Source organism: Macrosteles quadrilineatus, unplaced genomic scaffold (genome assembly GCF_028750875.1).
Source record: "Macrosteles quadrilineatus isolate MER2022 unplaced genomic scaffold, UCM_ALF_1.0 Scaffold_4__1_contigs__length_99947679, whole genome shotgun sequence".
NCBI lineage: Eukaryota > Metazoa > Arthropoda > Insecta > Hemiptera > Cicadellidae > Macrosteles > Macrosteles quadrilineatus.
In genome coordinates this window covers 38,412,125-38,431,397 of record NW_026542597.1, presented here as the reverse complement: position 1 = coordinate 38,431,397, position 19,273 = coordinate 38,412,125, and the positions used below count along the sequence as shown (strand labels likewise).

Sequence of the window (19,273 nt, the reverse complement as noted above, 5' to 3'; positions counted from 1 at the left end):
CAAAGAAAACAAACTCAAGAAGCAGTTTTAAAGAGAATGAAATGTATAACCAGTATTTCCACTGATACGGAATTGAAAACTCCCTCCCGAAACAAAACTGGTTAAAAAACACGCTAATGTATAAATATATACTGTATATGCATAGGCCTATAGTAGAACCATGGAAAAAACATACTCCCTTAGTAGAATCTCGTTCAATACATGTGTAATGCAATAAACTGCACACTGTACTGTACTGAACAGTAATCAAATCACTGCGTAGTGCAATAAGCTACTGGCGTAGGGCAAGAGGCATTCGCATAGCAACTACTAGTACTGCCAAGTTCCTTGCACTAACCCCAACCCCCAACCCATCTGCTGTGAATTTCGGCGAACTGATGAGTCAACCCCCCTTCCCTCTACCCCTCCCTACACTGCTGTGGTCAAAACCTGTATAGTATATATATATATATATATAAGGGGGCGCTGCTTTTGGGTTTGCCCAGGGCGCCACTGACCCTTAACGCGGCCCTGGTTCCATGGCACTTTTCGGGAAAAAGACGCACAACGATATATCATTGCATAGCACTGAAAGGGTTAATGATTTAATGTAGAAATAATGTTATAATTTTATACCAGAATAACATTTTTTAAATTAAAAACATCACAACTAACTTAACAAGTGCAAAAAACCTAAGGACAAAAGTAAAATAACGCCAATAATAACAAAAGAGAAAATGTCACTCTAGTATTAAAAAGTTTATTAATGTTTATCACTGCGTAGTGCAATAAGCTACTGGCGTAGGGCAAGAGGCATTCGCATAGCAACTACTAGTACTGCCAAGTTCCTTGCACTAACCCCAACCCCCAACCCATCTGCTGTGAATTTCGGCGAACTGATGAGTCAACCCCCCTTCCCTCTACCCCTCCCTACACTGCTGTGGTCAAAACCTGTATAGTATATATATATATATATATATATATATATATATATAAGGGGGCGCTGCTTTTGGGTTTGCCCAGGGCGCCACTGACCCTTAACGCGGCCCTGGTTCCATGGCACTTTTCGGGAAAAAGACGCACAACGATATATCATTGCATAGCACTGAAAGGGTTAATGATTTAATGTAGAAATAATGTTATAATTTTATAACAGAATAACATTTTTTAAATTAAAAACATCACAACTAACTTAACAAGTGCAAAAAACCTAAGGACAAAAGTAAAATAACGCCAATAATAACAAAAGAGAAAATGTCACTCTAGTATTAAAAAGTTTATTAATGCTTCTGAATTCCTCGATCAAGATTTTTTTTAGAGTAAAGTATTTTCCCCCCCTAATTACAGTTGTATTACCAAGTCAGTATTGACACAAATAGGCTATAGAAGAAGAAAGAAGAAAGAAAGAAAAAGCGCTTTATTTCCAAAATACCCAGTGCACAATAATTCGTCCCACGCAGGAGACGTGCCTACGCGCTACAGCAATGACCTCTTGGTTGTCTGCCGGGTTGGCACGTCTAAAACTAAATCAAAACAGTTATTGGATTTCTTTTAAAATAAAATTATAAATCTTTCCTTAAACTAACAATTATGGCCAATATTTTAAAGTTAAGAAATATAATACAATCCAACCAGTTTCTCTAGTTATATCGGTTTTTTTTTTTTTTTTTTTAGAAGTTTGGAAGAGTACGATATTAATTTTTTTTTTTTTTATATTTTTTCCTCAATTGTTAAATTCTTGTATTAAAATCCACCTGTATTGCCAGGCATTTTTTAAATAATTTACTAACGCTCGCCAATCCCTGCCATTTAAAAAACTAATATAATCCCGTTCAGAAAGGACTCTATTGTGTAAAAATTTTAATCTAAGATTACTTAAAATTGGACAAATAGCGATGAAATGAAATGTGGTTTCAATTTCACCCATATTACAAAGAGAACAGAACTTATTTCCCGTTGACCAAGGTTTACCATTCAAATAGAGCAGCTCTGCCCTAGCCTTAATTATCCAGGAAACGAAGCTGACATCGGCGTTATCAGTAAGGTAGCTTCTATCGCCAAGTTCAAGGCCAAGGTCGAGGCTGATCAGCTGACTGTGGTGAATGGACGTGCGTGCGCGCCCTATACACTCTCCTATCCATACGTCACTCAGCTTTTCCACCACCGTCAGACATCTCGATTTTACCGCCTCTGATCCAAAATCTACATCAACCCCTACCTTCTCACCTAGCATCTTCCACTGTCTGCACCAATCTAAGTTTTGGTTTATAATTTGTTTGGCTAGAATAAAAGGAAGTCTATTATCGGAGAAATGTAGTACTTTTAATAGGTAATTTAAATTCGTAATCATATTATAAAAAAACAATTTTTTAAATCCACTTTCTAAATAAATCACATAGTTTGGCGTGTTATAAGGCAACCGGAAGAGTCTCTTTAAAAACAATTTTTGAACGGATTCTAGGAATTCAGATTCGAAGCAACCCCATACCTGAGCCCCATAACTAACAATTGATTTTATGATGGAATTAAAACACATAATTTTAGATGATAAAGGCACAGATTTATTATTGATTAATTTATTCCACACCGAGTTAATTGCTAATTTTGCTTGCCAATTAACTCTGTGAAATAAATTAATCAATAATAAATCTGTGCCTTTATCATCTAAAATTATGTGTTTTAATTCCGTCATAAAACATCATTTATACAAAACGCAAGAGTTATTTACTTATTTTGTCCGAAAAGTGCTAGGCTTGCCACGGAGGCAAAGTCTAGTGTGCGAAAAAAAATAATCAGTAAAAATCAAATTTTTCATCTCAAAAGTGCTAAGTGGTTCCATGGCACTTTTCGGGAAAAAGACGCACAACGATATATCATTGCATAGCACTGAAAGGGTTAATGATTTAATGTAGAAATAATGTTATAATTTTATAACAGAATAACATTTTTTAAATTAAAAACATCACAACTAACTTAACAAGTGCAAAAAACCTAAGGACAAAAGTAAAATAACGCCAATAATAACAAAAGAGAAAATGTCACTCTAGTATTAAAAAGTTTATTAATGCTTCTGAATTCCTCGATCAAGATTTTTTTTAGAGTAAAGTATTTTCCCCCCCTAATTACAGTTGTATTACCAAGTCAGTATTGACACAAATAGGGTATACAAAATGAGTCAAATCTAATTGTTTAGCTTAAACATTCTACATTTGATTCTGTAAATCTCAGAATGCAACGACAGAATCAGAGGAAGATTGCAAGGAAGATTCTCAAAACTGATTCCCTTGTCATTTCAAACAAAAACATTGAAAACAGTCAGTCACTGACGCAACAAACATTTGCATAGGTTATGTCTGAAATCAGTCACTGAACAACATAGATATCCACAAGTTGTGTCAAGCATAAACTCCACACAACTGAGATTCTTATCGGATAGGCTTGGGAGGTCCCAAAGACAATGTACTGGGGTCGCCGCGGCCAGAGTTAGACTGAGCAGGGTTACGGGCACTGTCAATAGACACTATAGGCATTCCGTAGATACCGTTGGGCTGGCCGCTGATCTGCGACAGCGATATGTAGTGGCGGATGCCTACACTGGCCAGCTTTTCAATCACACCTGTCAATAAATACAAATGCTTAAGGAAAAACAAATAAAAGTACCAAAATCCTGAAAGAAATAACACTTAGGCCGAATTTTACAAATTGGAATCTTTTAATGTTATTTTTGTTTCGTATTTTGACTACTATAGATACAGCTCTGTGTGGGGTTTCATTTGTAAATTTCCTGCTTTGGCTGGGTTTGTGTAACACGGTATTTTGTTTCGTTTTATGTCACCCAATTTCTCAGCTGAGGACACAATCAGATTTAAAATCCCAAAACGCATTGGAACCGTGCATCCTACCAATCTGCAAGCCTACCATCTCTGCAGTACTCATTTCAATAACAAACACTAATAGGTAGATATATAACATACCAGGCTTGTTGATATCCACTACAGGAGCTACCATTTCCGAGCCTTGCTGCTGGCCAGCATTGCGGTGATATGTCAGCTTGTGCTGGTCCAGTCCCTGCCGTGATGGGTACTGAGCGTTACAAAGGTTACATCTGTTGAGGAAAATACATTAAGAATAACATTAGCATCTCAGACTTCGGTGCGGGAGGGACGGGTTCAATTCCCGGATCCACTAAACATTTTATATGGGTTTGGACCGCTTTCCCTTAAAAGGGTTTGTAGCCTACTCACGTTGACTTCTAGTAAAAAAAAATGCCACTGGTGAAGGCAAAAACAAAAAAAAAACAATTTCCATATTTTGGGTTTAGGCTGTTGTTTTGAGCAAGCTACCTGTATTCCTATCTACACTATAGGCAATTTATAAAATTTTAAAATAGGTATGAAAGAACATTTTTTAGCCTACCTACTTTTTTTATTTTTTTATTTAAAGAGGTTGCCGGCGGCCTCTTTTAACCTTGCATTTGCCCGTCCCCATAGAATACAGATCTGTGTGTGGAACCTATATAGCAAAGCAAGGGGTGAGCCAGTACAGTATAAAGGTAAACTGTACTGATAAAATGTTTGCGGCAGTGACCAGAATCCAAACCCACGACATCGCTGCCTTGGGCCCGAAGTCTGTGACGCTCCAACTGAGCCACCGACTCGCCAAAACTATTTGCCTATAACTTAAGTTAAAACAAACATTTGAATTTATTAAAAGAGCGTGGGCTACCCTTTAAAGTTTTCAGGAGTAAGTTAATTTGAGCTTCACAGGCTTTTTACTTTGTGTTTGAGCAATATAGGCATCTGAATAGCTGGCTATTTATTTACAGTGAGTTTTTACTGCAGTAAATGGTCTGTAAACATCTAACTATTTTTTTTATTTCAAGATCCAACGAGCGAGGAGGGCTTAAAGGCTCTTTTGCTGATGAGATAACTTAGTAACTTAACCATTAATAAGTTTATTATATGATATTGAGATAAGTTAGCAAGAGATATCGTTGTAGCGTTCCTGACTTAGCCTACCTGAAAGGTAGTTTTCCTGGTGAACGATGCGTAGCCACATGTTGATTCAGAGTTTCTTGTGTTGCAAACACTTTGTCACATATCTGGCATGTGAACCTTGTAAATCTACCTCGCTGGCGAATCGCTCCTGGGTTACTCATGCCTGGCTGCATAATGGACACCTTACCTGTACTGAACATAATATGAGCTGAATGAACCGTGTAAAGTGCTGGGTTTTTATAAGGTTAGCCTATTATAACTGGTGATAGTGGTAATACCAATAATAATGATTTGTGAATTTTAATTTCAAGGATTAAACTCAACTTATAACTTCAGACAAAGCCTAAAAAATATGAATAGGCCTAGGCCTACCTATCTTACTGTATAAAGGTAAGTTATATATAGGCTATTTCTTCAGAATTAGTGTGTGAGGGTTTGACTTGGCTACCTATAAGATTCTAGGGTTTAGACTATGATTTAGGCCTAACTTAGATTGAACTTTAATTTTATGGGTATTACTACTTTAATAATGTTTTCCCTTAAGTTACTTTACGAATTAAAAAAAAATTATTAAAAAAATTGGTTGGTGGACATACACACACTGTACGTACAAGTAAGAAGTAAGTAAATGGTTTGTTTGCGGAGTGTATCTCAAAGAATCTATCCATTCTTTGAACTTACACCCAAGCTGTTACAGTTATAGGTATTCCTCTCCCACCTAGTTCTGCCACGGACCACTGATGGCCACTAAGAGAAGAAGAAGGTGGCTGCATTAGTTTACGTCCTACACTCATTCGAATGAAAAATATCGATATATATTAGATCATTCTATATATCAATTATTCAATTCGGTAAGTTAGGTTAGGTTAACCTAACTAATCAAACTTGATACCTATAAGTGAAATAATCGATATATTGATCAACATTTTCATTCCAATGATTGTAGGACGTAAACTAAAGTACAGCCGAGAAGGTTTACTTAGAAACTATGCAATCTGTTGATGCTGATTGAGAGGAGATATCATTTATCGATTTTCAAAGGCTAGGCACTGGTGTTGATCACAATAAGTTTAAGTTAGTAAGAAATGTGACTACTAGGCCATTTAACTTAACCAACTAGGCCTATTCATAAAATTTGAACTCAGAAGCTTCTGTCGTAGACCTTGATCTTGATAAAATTATGAATGATAGGTTAATTTTGCACGGCTAAAATTAATTATAAATACCCTAGCCTACCTCTAAAATTGTGTAGCCAGAAATTGGTAGTTTAAATTAGTTTTTTTTTTTTTACTAATACAGTAAATACAAAACACAGGTTCACTCATTCACAGAGCTCACAATACAAAACAATTCACAAACACAACAACAACACAACACAACCACAACCCACAACCCAGACCCGTACCAGTTGCCAGTCCCACCGGCCACCACATTCACAACACAAAATTAATATACAAAAACATTAAGTACCCCCGCCACAGCAGACCTGCAGACGAAGCGAATTTCAACTTGTCTGATTACATATTAAAATACTAATTTTACTAAAATATTTCCATAAATAAGAAATGAAATGAGATTTATTTTCCTTTAAGCACTGTACAAAATGCAATGGGCATCGTCAAAAAATAAATTGTCAATATATACAATCATTATACAAAACGACAAAACTTAACCTAAGAAAAACCAAGCACACAGCACGCAAAATAGGCTTATACTCACATTTGCTCGAATGTCAGGTAGCTCAAGAATCTGACTTTTTGAAAAAGAAAAAGTACAGAAAATATACAGTTTGCATCTTAACAAAGCACACCATGCAAAAAAACCATGCAGCTAACTATAAACCCAAATAAATAAAAAGAAAACTGCAAACATCACTCAAGTCTTAAAAAAAAAACTACTTATGTACATAAAACTCCTGGATTGAGAACAATGGGTATGTGCCAGCAACAGGTTTCTCACACATGAATGGAAGATTTTTTGAGACTGGTTCCCGTGTGCCTCTGTTGGCAGGTGATTGAATAACTTTAATATAGCGTCCTCCTGATTTGACTGAACTACTTTTAATCTTACATATGGGACATCAAATTCGTCCTAATTTCTAGTGTTACCGGTATGACATCTTTTCTACTGACTAAAGTACCTTGGCATTTTTTAGCTGTAAGCAAAAGCAGAAATACATATAAGCTCGCAGTCATGATGGCTTAATTAGAAAACAGTTGGTTTACTGTGTGCAAGGTAGTCAGCACCAGCCAGTAGGAGGCGTTTAGCCTTCTTCTGCCACAAGAGAACGATAACATCAGCAGCTCGACCCCACAATCGCAGTCCATACAGTATGGTTCCTTGGAAAAAAGCACTGTAAATGGTATGGCTTTGTAACTAAATAGCTTTAATTCCTAAGCAAACACATGATTCTAGATAATTTACGTACTACACACACCAGAAATATGAGAGGCTCCAAGTAAGTTTGCAATCAAGTGTTATTCCTAATAATTTCACAGGTTCACTGTTTGTAGCAACATGCTTTAGTGTAAAAACTATGGTTTGTGTTTTATCTCTGTTTAATAAAAAGTAGTTGGCCGGAACCAGTCTTCGGCTGCGGAATCTAGGGACCGCTTCATGGCGTCATTGAGATTCTCAAAATTTCGACTCTTGCATATGAGGGTGGTGTCATCTGCATAGCAAACAAAAACACCACCATCGATATTGTAACTGACATCATTCATCATAACCAGGAAAAGCAGGGGCCCAAGGACCGAGCCCTGCGGAACGCCATGGGAGATGGACTCTCTCCTGCGACTCAGTCCAGTCACAATCACAGACTGCCTCCTCTCCCACAGATAAGACCGCAAAAACTCCAAGGAGCCACCCACAAAACCATAGTGTTCAAGTTTAGACAAAAGGACCGAGTGGTCGACTGTATCAAAGGCCTTGCTGAGGTTACATAAGGTGGCCCCAACAAAGCCCCCAGACTCAAAACCATCCAGAGCCTCACTTACCATGCTATATCGACTGCATCTATGGTGCCAAGGCCACTCCTGAAACCAAACTGTGAGGAGGAAAACAGACCGTTGCTAACAAACACGCATGTAACTGTTCTTTAACAATAGCTTCAAAAATCTTCGAAAAATAGGAAAGTACCGATATAGGCCTGAAGTTCTCAGGAGAGTTTCTACTTCCTTATCCTTCTTATGTACCTATAGGTACAACCTTTGCTGCCTTGAGACAAGATGGAAAAACACTTTCAATCAAGCAGTTATTTATACAGAGGGTTAATGGAAATAATATATGAATAATAATTAACTTAACAAAAGAGCTGGATAAAGAGTAAATATCCTTACTCAAGGTGTTCTTCATTTTTCCAACAACTTTCGCCACATGGTCCGGGTCAACCAGAGTCTCCATGCGTGCAGACAGCCAGCCGCAGTTGGTGCAGGGTGAACATGTTCTCGAGGAGATGCTTCAGAGGCTCCAATACCATCTCTAGCCACCTGGACAGAGTCAATGAAATGGGAGTTGAACACATCAGGATCCACCAGAGTGCCTGTAGATTTCGGGGTAGCTGATTGTGACCTAATAACACCCCATGCTGCCGCACATTCATTGCTCGCACTCTCAATTTTGTGCATGTTGTATTCAAGTTTAGCTTGATTCAAGTCTTGTTTATGGCATTTCTTAAGATTATTGTAGTAACTCCTAGATTCCTGTGTTTTGGTTCTGTAAACATCATAGGCATAGAGTACCCTTTCTTCTTCTCCATAAGAGATTGATTCACCCATGATGGTAAAACAACTTTCTTGGACAGGTTTTGTTTTGTCTGAACAACTCTTTCCGGAAAATTTCATTAAAAATGTATAGAAAAAAGCATCAAAGTTGGATTCAGCATTTGTCCACAGAAGAAATATTTATTCCCAATTTAACGAGTGCTTAGGTTTGCTGCTACGGGGAAGTGTTTTTTGACCACACGTCAATAGTATAGGATGAAAGAAATAAATTTGCCAAATTTGATCAACATATATACATAAACAAGTTTATTACAACAGTTTTCATTTTATCCATAAGAATAACACTTGACTAGAATAACATGGAAATTTTAAATTTGCACTTTGTTGAATTTTTTTCTTAACTATTAGGCATACAACAATACTTCAACATACAAAATTATTTATTTTTTTAAGCTCTACAAAATGGTTGGGAAATAAATTCCAAAATTTTATGTTTTTAAAACCCATAAAACCCCGCCCCCATGGTCCGATCATGCTGGTTTGCGAACTCGTTCGAATAAATGTAGGTTTACACGTTTATACAAAATTTCATAAAAATCGGATAATTTTTGTTCAAGTTATCGTGCTAACGGACACATATATATACATATGAATTTGAACGGATGGTGTTTTTGGCCTCTGGGGACCTCAAAACAAAAAAAGTAAATCGGTCCCGCGTCCAGGTCTTACCATGAGACCTGCGGTAATAGTTTATTCCCTATATGGGAAATTCGCTAAAACAGCTGCACTTGAAAGGAGGTTACCTTCTGTAGAAGCCTGTATTCGATACAAATCTGTATTGGATTTGGCTGATCCACAATGATGACAAATGTATTTTAAATGTACAATAGATTGTAACAGTAACACAAATAGAGGAAAGGGAAAGAATATAAGCCAATACGTACCACAAATATTTATTTTGTATGTTTTTAAAACTGCTCTACAATTTTGTAACTTACTCATCTTAAACAAAATAAATTTAAATCAGTGAACTATGGAAATGAATAACTCAACATGAGCAAATTGTAACAATCAATATGATTTCAAGTTAAACTTTTTAATTTTTATTGGCTAGTATAATTGTAGACAACCAAAACAAATTGAAGTACATTTCTCTAAGCACTAGCTTAGATGGATAGTTTTAGATCTTAGTACAAGTTGTCTTGTTAAACATAGAAACAAATTTGTTTTAATCCAATCCTAAATACTGAGATCAACTTCCATTTGCTTCAATTCCTTTAAAAAATCATTTGTCCATGTACTCACATATTTACCTTTACCCTGAAAATGTGATCAGTTTCCAGGCTCTTATATACTTTGAGATAATAAAAACCACTCCAGAAATTAGATGATAGTCGGAAAGAACAATTAACAAAAAATATCTAAGTGTTAAATACTGCTTACTATCTATCTTAAAAACAGTTCTTCATCCATGGTAGATTATGATAGTAACAGATTCATCCTTTACACAAGTAAACAGCATAAACCAAAACCAATCTGTTTCTATATCCTATTATTATAATCGGAAAGATGATTGCTCTAGAGAGTTTAAGTTCATGTCTAAAGAAAATACAACACTTGTCCATAAATTAAGGTCTCCAATGAACTCTATCGCAACCATGCAAGCTAACTGTTATCTGATGCCAGCAGCCAGCATGTGTTCTTTACTTCACCCTCTACAATTCCAGTTGGTTCCCAACCCTATGTGACGATTACCGTAGGGATGAGTCTCGTCTTAGTGATGGATAAAAAAGCTCCTGTCAAGTAAGAATCACGTTCATTGATTAGAGTTATGTATTTAAGAGTATATAAAAAATTAACTCTTTGCAATTATCCTCAACGGTTCCAAGTTATTAATTTGACTCTTAATTTTTGACGGCATCGGTGCTGTAACATCTCGAGTAAAAAAAGGGAAAATCTTCGGTTTCACTATTTATAAACTATTGTTTTCATTAAATCATCTTGTTTCAAAGGAACACTTTTACATGAATACATGTTAACTTGATTGTAAACTTGACTAATGACTGCACCAGCTCAAGGCTGGTAAAAATTATGTTTATATTCTTTTTTTATTTCTTCTCAGACAGACTATTGTTTTCTTTCACAGACTGAGCCAAAAGTTATGAAGATTTTGTTTGGTTCTGTTTTTGATCAGGGCGACACCCTATACTTACATAGAAAAAGGAAGAAAAAAACTGTTACTAACATAATTTTGGAATAGTAATAGTTCTGAATACATTGTCTAAATAATATTTTGTCTTTAAATCATCAATAAAATTATATAAAATAAAGAGTTCAGTCATGAACACCCTTATTATATGCTATGATCATAAGATATAGACACATATCTTTACACCTAATTTACAAACTCTATAGAAAACACATTGAACAAAGATAATCTTATTTACGAAAGCTTCCAGGTACTCTTGCTTACAAATTAGTTAAAAAAAACCTTATGGACAGATTGAAATGCAAAATTACACTAAGGGTATTTCTTAAAAAACATCAAACTATTATGTTACTAAGGACTATCAGCTAAAAATACAAATTTAACACAAAAAGTAAGGAAAATTTTAAATTGAAGTCCATTGTAAACTTGGTACAAAAATACATAAAATATAATTTAAACCCATTGCATTTTTGAAAAACTCAAAAGCTTAACATATTTTTGTAGAACAAACCCAATTTGATGATAAGTTTGATGAAAACAGGCAAACTTCTATGGTACATTAATATACTTTTAGCCGAGAAAATGTAAAAACAAGTTTTGATTGCAATAATTGCCATCTGAGAATATTTGTACTAGCAGTGAAGTAGGCCCTGCACGTGGTACTATATGTATAGACAAACTTCTTTCATGTAAAATCCATGTAAATGGTGCCACACATATCTGTGGTGTTCAACTACTTAGTTTAGGCTAGGAATAGACACTGAATATAAAGATATATTCTCAATAGAAAATTTTATAAAATAAACAACATTGTCTGTATACTGTTTCTATACAATTCTTAACTACACTTAGGTTATATACTTTTGATATATATACAAAATTAACAAAGCACAACTTATACTAAAGGTATTTTTTACAGATATTTTACTTGAATGATTTTTAACATACTCTTGGCCACGCAGAGGTATTAAATCCTTCAAAGTTTTTTTTAAACATCAATATTTCATCCAACCAACACAGAGGTGATGGGGAATTTTCACTATGATCCTAACAATAAGTCATTATTAACATAGGCAACTACTTGAGGGGAAATTTCCTCTACTGAATACTGTAGTTATAAACTCCAACTCACTCAAAAATCCAACAATTTCGTTGGAACATTGAATTGAACTCTTAATCTTCTTGCCAATAGAACTCCCTGCAGTGACATTTAAAATCCCTAAATCAAACTAATTTTGGATAAAGTAAGTTGGTTTGAATAATAAAACTTATAAAAATGTAATAATAATATACATTTTAAAATTGTTATTTAATTTCATGTTGTCTACAACAAATAATAAAGGTTTCTGTTAAAAATCGTTCAAGGTATTGTACAAATAAAAAATAATCTATAAAACCCAAATCACCAGGTTATATCTACAAGGTACTTACAGTGATGTATTAATTGGAAGCTATTACATAAACACCACAAAGAAACATATAGAGGACGGTAAACTAAAACTGAATATAAGGATCTATACAGAAAAAACAAAAGTAGGTGAGTTTTATAAATGTGGCAAACTTTCTCAAAGGATAAATAGTTATTTGTGCAACTAGTGAGCAAAGTGAGCAATTGCCTCACTCGAGAGAAATCCTTACTCACAAGCCGTAGGCGAGTGAGGAATGGTTTCTCGAGTGAGGCGATTGCACTTTGCACTCGAGTTGCTTATTATACAGTGTGTAAATTAAGTATGGAAACAAATCTGTATTTTTAAAACCGAAATAGATGGAAACATTCTATTTGTGGCAATAATAGTTAACAAAGATTCCGCAATTTTTCACATGAAAAATATTTTTTTACCCCCCTAACAGGGTAGGTGGTAGGGGGTGACTTATTTTTTTTCAAATAGCAACCCCTATTGAGTGACCTCTCATTTTGAAGGGTTTGTCAAAAGAAACACAATGACGCAAATTCGAAGTGAATATCTCACTCCTAGCCCAAATGGCGGATATTCCAAAATTTGATTTATTGTACGTGAAAAGCACCAATTTCACAAATAATGGAAAGAAATCTGTATTTTTAAAACCGAAATAGATAGAAATATTCTGTTTGTGGAATTGATTGTTGACATAGGTTCCGCAATTTTTTTTAATTAACAATATTTTTTCAACCCCTTTAACAGGGTAGGGGGTGGGAGTGACTTATTTTTTTCAACAACAACCCCTATTGAGTGACCCCTCATTTTGAAGGGTTTGTTAAAAGAAAAAGAATGACGCAAACCCGAGGTAGATATTTCACCCCTAGCCTAAATGGTGGGTAATGAAAAATTTAATTTTTGTAAAAAAAGCCCATTTTGGAATATCCGCCATGTTAGCTAGGAGTGAGATATTCACCTCGGATTTGCGTCATTGTGTTTCTTTTAACAAACCCTTCAAAATGAGGGGTCACTCAATAGGGGTTGCTATTTGAAAAAAATAAGTCACCCCCTACCACCTACCCTGTTAGGGGGGTAAAAAAATATTTAGCATGTGAAAAATTGCGGAATCTTTGTTAACTATTATTGCCACAAATAGAATGTTTCCATCTATTTCGGTTTTAAAAATACAGATTTGTTTCCATACTTAATTTACACACTGTATTTTTCCTACAGTTACCATAAAACAAATAAATTGGTAAAGAAACGTGCCTTCACGTTGCAAATCTGGAGTGAGACAAAGTAATTAGAGTGAGACAATGTTAACATTGTGTCACTGATGAGCGAATTGGCCACTATGCTTTCTCAAATCAGTGAGAGAACATGTACATTGTTAAGGTACGTTTTGCTTGGACAGCAGTCGCTGGACACTGATCTTAGGGGTTTTGCATAGTCCTGTTTTGCCTGGAGCTACTGTCGCTAGAGCCGCGAGCTGCAGTCGCTGGGTACTGTTCCAAGACCAGTCCCCAGACCAGTCAAGACCAGTCATGACAAAACGTTTGCCCGTGCCGCGTCGTGTGGGAACTAGTTCCAGTTTTTTATGTTAAATATATTCGTATCGTATCCGTCAATGTCTTGTAACTTATTTATTTAAATTTTAGTGTTTTGTGTGTTTATAAAACTCAACGTTTTGTCTTATAATAAGACGTTTTGTCTTGTTTTATTGTTTATTTTTATAAACTCGTTTTGTCATGACAAAACGTTTGCCCGTGCCGCGTCGTGTGGGAACTAGTTCCAGTTTTTTATGTTAAATATATTCGTATCGTATCCGTCAATGTCTTGTAACTTATTTATTTAAATGTTAGTGTTTTGTGTGTTTATAAAACTCGACGACCTCGCAAGAGTGACAAGAAGCCTGATGATGAGGTTATAACCTCGAAACCGGTAGCTCATACTACAAATTAGGATCACAGACAGAAACAGGTAATCTTATACCATTTTAATTTTCAAGAAGTGATCCTGGACCAAATAACATCATTATGAAGTGTCATTTGTAAATATATAAAATGCCAATTATTACAGTAATGTGGTAAGAAGAGGCTATTCAAATATTAATGGAGTATAAAATGTAATTGGTATTTTTTTCATTCACAATACAATCAACAAAATATAATTTTCACTCTGTGAGGAGGTTGTATAACACTGATTTCGAGTTAATTATGCTTGTGTGATGCAATTGAGAGGAGAAATTGAGTAATTTTATTACATTTTTGCTTGTGACATGGCAATTTTGGAATGTTTCTCATAACAAATCACTATAAAGAATACTTAATTGTTAAGTAATTAACAATTACTTAACTAAGTGAATTTATCAAATTTATTTGGTGAGTTTATACTTAGTGCGCAATTTTGAGGTTAGGTGCACTGACGATACCACGTCTGGGTGACGCCAGGAAGAAATTGTCGCTCCAAGCAAAACAGTCTACCGGCCCGCGACTGCCGCTCGGCGACAGTCGCTGAGCGACGATCGCACCTGTCGCTCCAAGCAAAACGTACCTTTGGGTAACTGTAGGAAAAATCAAGTTTTTCTTCACTATCTCATCCTATATTAAACATTATTATTATTCCTTCGTGAGCTTATGAAAGTAAAGAAAAGGTTTTATACCTTTCCATTTAAACAGGCCTGTTCTAAACTACCTGGATTAACCCAATCTTCCAGAAAATGTTCAAGTCTTTGAATGTAAACTGCACTTATCAAATCTGAAGGTAGTTTGGTGTGTGTGTTACGGTCAACGTTTGCGTCTACACACACGTTTGTGTTCCTTCTGCCAGTGTAGTTGTTGACAATCTATGCTGCAATATGCTGTGTTCCAACAACAGTGGTAGATGGCTTCTGACTCGCAATTGTAACACTGCAACAACACAAGCAAGGCCCATTTAACTTGAAGCAAAAAATAGGTTTGTTAAGCCTCAACAATGGAGGGAAGGAAAAAGATGTACGGTTCATGTAGTGCTGTGATACACTACCACTAACTACTCTATTAAATATTCCAACTCCACATTAAAATTGCAGCTAATTTCACAACAGGAATGAATATATAAAAAAAAAAATAGTTTTGGTAACAAACCCACAGAATGTGAAGATGCAGATGTGAGATGTTTACTTCTTAAAAACTGGTTTTAGCGAATTTCCTATATAGGGAATATAAGCGAATTTCCTATATAGGGAATAAGCTATTACCATAGGTCTCATGGTAAGACCTGGACCCAGGACAAATTTACTTTTTCGTTTTGATGTCCCCTGAGGCCAAAAACACCATCTATTCAAATTCATATATATATGTCCGTTAGCACGATAACTAAGGCAAAAATGACCCAATTTTGATGAAATTTGGAAAAAAAACTTATAAACCTGTCTATTTGAACAAGTTTGCGAACCAACATGATCGGACCATGAGAACGGGGTTTTATGGGGAATTTATGTGGTAAAAATAGGTTTTGTTTTCTCACCCTTAAAAACATAAAATTCCCCATATCTCTATAGAACAAAAATTTTTAGAGCTTAAAAAACAAATAGTATAGTATGAGGTTAAGGGTGTAGCATAGAGCACAAGGGCCTAGATTTTTTAGGATTTTTTGAGAGGATAGCAGGCTTACCTGAATGGGAAAGAGTCCAAACTGGCACAGGAAACACAAAACAAAACTTAACACTATATACACAAAAAATTAGAATATTTCACTGTCACTGAGGTAAGCCTGCTATCCTCTCAAAAAATCCTAAAAAATAGTATAGTATATTGAAGTGATTTTGTATGGTTATTGGTGACAGATAAAATTCAAAAAATTGTAATTGCTGCAGGTTTTCTGCGCCTGGGGTTATTTTTAATAGTGCCAATTTTTGTAAAGTCTTTAGCGGTATTTTTTGGTGGTAAAAATTTAGCGTCTTATGTATCTCTATCAACCTTCATAGTATAAACAAAAAGAGAAAAAAAAACTTCTATAGTAGCATACTCAAGAAACTCATTAAACTAGGTAATTAATTTAAAAAAAAAACTTGGTCTATAATGATGAGAAGTCTACCTACTAGCACTAAATAGTAAATGAATATCATATCTCTGAATACATATTCTTCATACATTGTATACATATTTCTGAAGTAGTTCTATACATATTTAGTTAATATCTTATTCCTATTTGTTTGACAGATAACAAACAATAGCTGACCAATAAATTTCACTTACCCACTGTTTCTTCTTGATTTCTGTCACATAAAGCTTGTGTTTTTCTTCTAAAGAGGCAATTTCAGCAGCATGTTCTGTTTTTAACTTCTCTATTTCTTTGTCCTTCTCTTCAACAACTTCTTCACGAATCTGTAAATAACCGAAAACCTGTTTGAAATAACTTTGATTTTAGGTAACAGAAACGATTAGATATCAATGATTTTAAAGAATCAATTTCTTTCCTGAACCAACATTTTTTTAATACAGACAATAGATGATACACAAACAAGAAATACATTTGCGTCAAAATACATAATAGAATAGAAAGTGGTTTGTCGTCTTATTTCCAAACCATTAATGATGAACCATTTTAAGGTAAGAAGATTTTGTACTAGCGTAGGATTTCTTCAGAGAGAACAGTACACCTATAAAGAGGAAATGATTCAAGTAATTTTAACCGACTTTCTGAAGTAGTTCTATACTAAACAAAATTTCAGTTATAGAATATCTGACCTTTAATTGTGTGACTATAAGCCCCTCCATTAAAAAAATTATAAATCAGTCAATTGGCTTTCCCTTCAAATAATTCTGATGTGAATCTCTCCAAGAAGAAACTGACCTTGGCTATTTGTTCCTCCGATGGCTGACTCGATGTTTCCGGAACAGTCTTCTTAGGCTCTGGCGTTGGTTGCGGCTTTGTCTGGACAGCCACAGACCTAACCTGCGGCTCTTGACAAGACGAACTCACCATTTCTTCTTCTTCTTTCTGCAAAAAGAATTTTTTAATTAAAAAACAATAAAAATAAAAATACCCCCGCCGCAGCAAACCCACAGATTAAGCGAATTTCCATTTTTCTGGCTGGACTTATACTAAAATATTCCCTTAAAATTGTCAGATTGATTTCCGAGTGCAGGGCTGAGTGCCATTTGCTTAAAAACATTGACGAGGGTCATTGTACAGCCTGAGGCTTGGCGGGGCGAGTGCCTGGCCGGTTACAGTTCGGCCAAAGTTTCTGTTCACTTGACCAGATCTAGTTGGGTCTAGGCGAGGGGGTTAGTGGGGGTACTTTTGTGAAAACATTTGTGTCTTGCTACTCACTCAACCCTACCTCCAGCACTGCCAATAACCAAAGTTTTGCACAGAAGTTTTGGCCGAACTGTGTCAGTGACCGGTTCCAAGGTGCCGCGGGTATGGGGGTGGAAAGATCGACCAGGGGGGGATGAGCGAAATTTGTTTAGGGATGAAATGAAACTGATCCTAACATTACCTAACTAAACTTGCCGATTATGAAAAAATTGTATGAAGGTTTAATAATCAAATCTATATTAATTTCCAATCGATATTTAGGGTAGCCTAATTAAGAAACTGTACCTGGTCTTCCTTACATCCTGCCCACTACTCCCCTATCTGACGGTTTTGACCGTTTATTACCCCAGAAGCAAAGAATAGAACGACACTCACTCTGTTTCCCTTTATTTCCTATTTAAATAAAATTAATTTTAATGAGTACTAAGGTTTGCTGCTACAGAGAAGATATTGAGGTTTTATTATTATTATTATTATTATTATTATTATTATTATTATTATTATTATTGAAATGTTGATATGCCTAGCTTAGTATGAAATAAACAAAATTTGATTAAAATATATCCTTAAACAACTAAACTAAAAGAGTTTATTTATTCTCAATAAGAATAAAATGGGAATTTTAAATTTACAATTTTTTTAATTATCTCCGTAACCGTTAAGCATACAACAACGCTTCAATATACAAAATTATTTCTTGAATATGAATTAGAACAGAGCGTGTTTTTGGCCTCTGGGGACCTCAAAACGAAAAAGTAAATTGGTCCCGGGTCTAGGTCTTACCATGAGACCTACGGTAATAGCTTATTCCCTATATAGGAAATTCCCTAAAAAAATCAACTTTTATTATAGAATTATAAAAAGTTTATGATGAAACTTTATTAAACTAAATGAGGATTTTACAATTAAAAAAAAATTTTTCTATGGATCTGGTTTAGTGCAATACATGAGTAGGCTTACATAGGAGCCTACATTTTCTTTGTAATTGACACAATAACTTGCTATGAATTACAAATCCAAAATTTCCAGAGTTTTGTCTTTTATCCAAGAATCCTTTTGTCCAAGAAATTATAGAACAAAATAAAAATATATATATATTACTACTGAGTCTTACAGAATGATAGAAGCAATATTTACAATAAGGAAAATATACAATACAGTAGGCTCACGCTCATCCGGATCGGCCTTGTCCGGACTCCCGGTAGTCCGGATTGACAATCGTGATTTTTTTTAGCGGCCCAGTACAGTAGAAATCCGATTATCTAAGTGAAACGGGACCGAGACTACCTTAAATAATGAAAAAAATCGGATAACACAGCGGTAAAAATTATTACCGGTGGAAGTGCATATGCCCGGGCTATCATTACTGTGGACCTGGAACAAAATTCGGACGAAAAAATTATACCGGAAGTGCATATGCCCGGGCTATCATTACTGTGGACCTGGAACAAAATTCGGCCGAAAAAATTATACCGGAAGTGCATATGCCCGGGCTATCATTACTGTGGACCTGGAACAAAATTCGGCCGAAACAATTATTACCGGTGGAAGTGCATATGCCCGGGCTATCATTACTGTGGATCTGGAACCAAATTCGGCCGAAACAATTATTACTGGTGGAATTGCATATGCCCGGGCTATCATTACTGTGGACCTGGAGCAAAA

The 19,273-nt window shown here is 35.3% G+C and overlaps 2 protein-coding genes across 4 annotated transcripts in view; both read right to left on the bottom strand.

The window, feature by feature from the left end:
* Positions 1–2,611: 2,611 nt before the first annotated feature.
* Positions 2,612–6,350, bottom strand: LOC128993427 (zinc finger protein 280D-like). Of its 2 annotated transcripts, none has more exons than XM_054417316.1 (4): positions 6,213–6,350; positions 4,998–5,168; positions 3,954–4,084; positions 2,612–3,595 (listed from the first exon to the last, which is right to left on the bottom strand). In XM_054417316.1, the coding sequence occupies exons 2-4, from the start codon at positions 5,147–5,149 to the stop codon at positions 3,405–3,407; spliced, it is 474 nt and encodes a 157-aa protein (XP_054273291.1). In that variant the 5' UTR covers positions 5,150–5,168; positions 6,213–6,350; the 3' UTR covers positions 2,612–3,404. The 2 variants fall into 2 exon arrangements, with proteins under 2 accessions (XP_054273291.1, XP_054273292.1); XM_054417317.1 differs by having other exon boundaries at positions 4,998–5,163.
* A 7,174-nt stretch (positions 6,351–13,524) lies between these two features.
* Positions 13,525–19,273, bottom strand: part of LOC128991999 (zinc finger MYND domain-containing protein 11) — a 52,824-nt gene continuing 47,075 nt past the window's right edge. For both annotated transcript variants that reach the window (XM_054415327.1, XM_054415326.1), the window contains 3 exons: positions 17,141–17,287; positions 16,543–16,671; positions 13,525–15,213 (listed from right to left, as the gene is read on the bottom strand). In XM_054415327.1, the coding sequence (XP_054271302.1) occupies positions 15,091–15,213; positions 16,543–16,671; positions 17,141–17,287 (399 nt within the window). In that variant the 3' untranslated portion in view covers positions 13,525–15,090. The remainder of the gene's footprint in view (positions 15,214–16,542; positions 16,672–17,140; positions 17,288–19,273) is intronic.

Coding starts and splice junctions, on each gene's coding strand:
- LOC128993427 (XM_054417316.1), bottom strand. CDS start 5,149: ATGCAGCCAGGCATGAGTAACCCAGGAGCGATTCGCCAGCGAGGTAGA. Junction 4,085..4,997: donor CCAGGAAAACTACCTTTCAG/GTAGGCTAAGTC, acceptor TTTCCTCAACAG/ATGTAACCTTTGTAACGCTC. Junction 3,596..3,953: donor AGTGGATATCAACAAGCCTG/GTATGTTATATA, acceptor ATTTATTGACAG/GTGTGATTGAAAAGCTGGCC.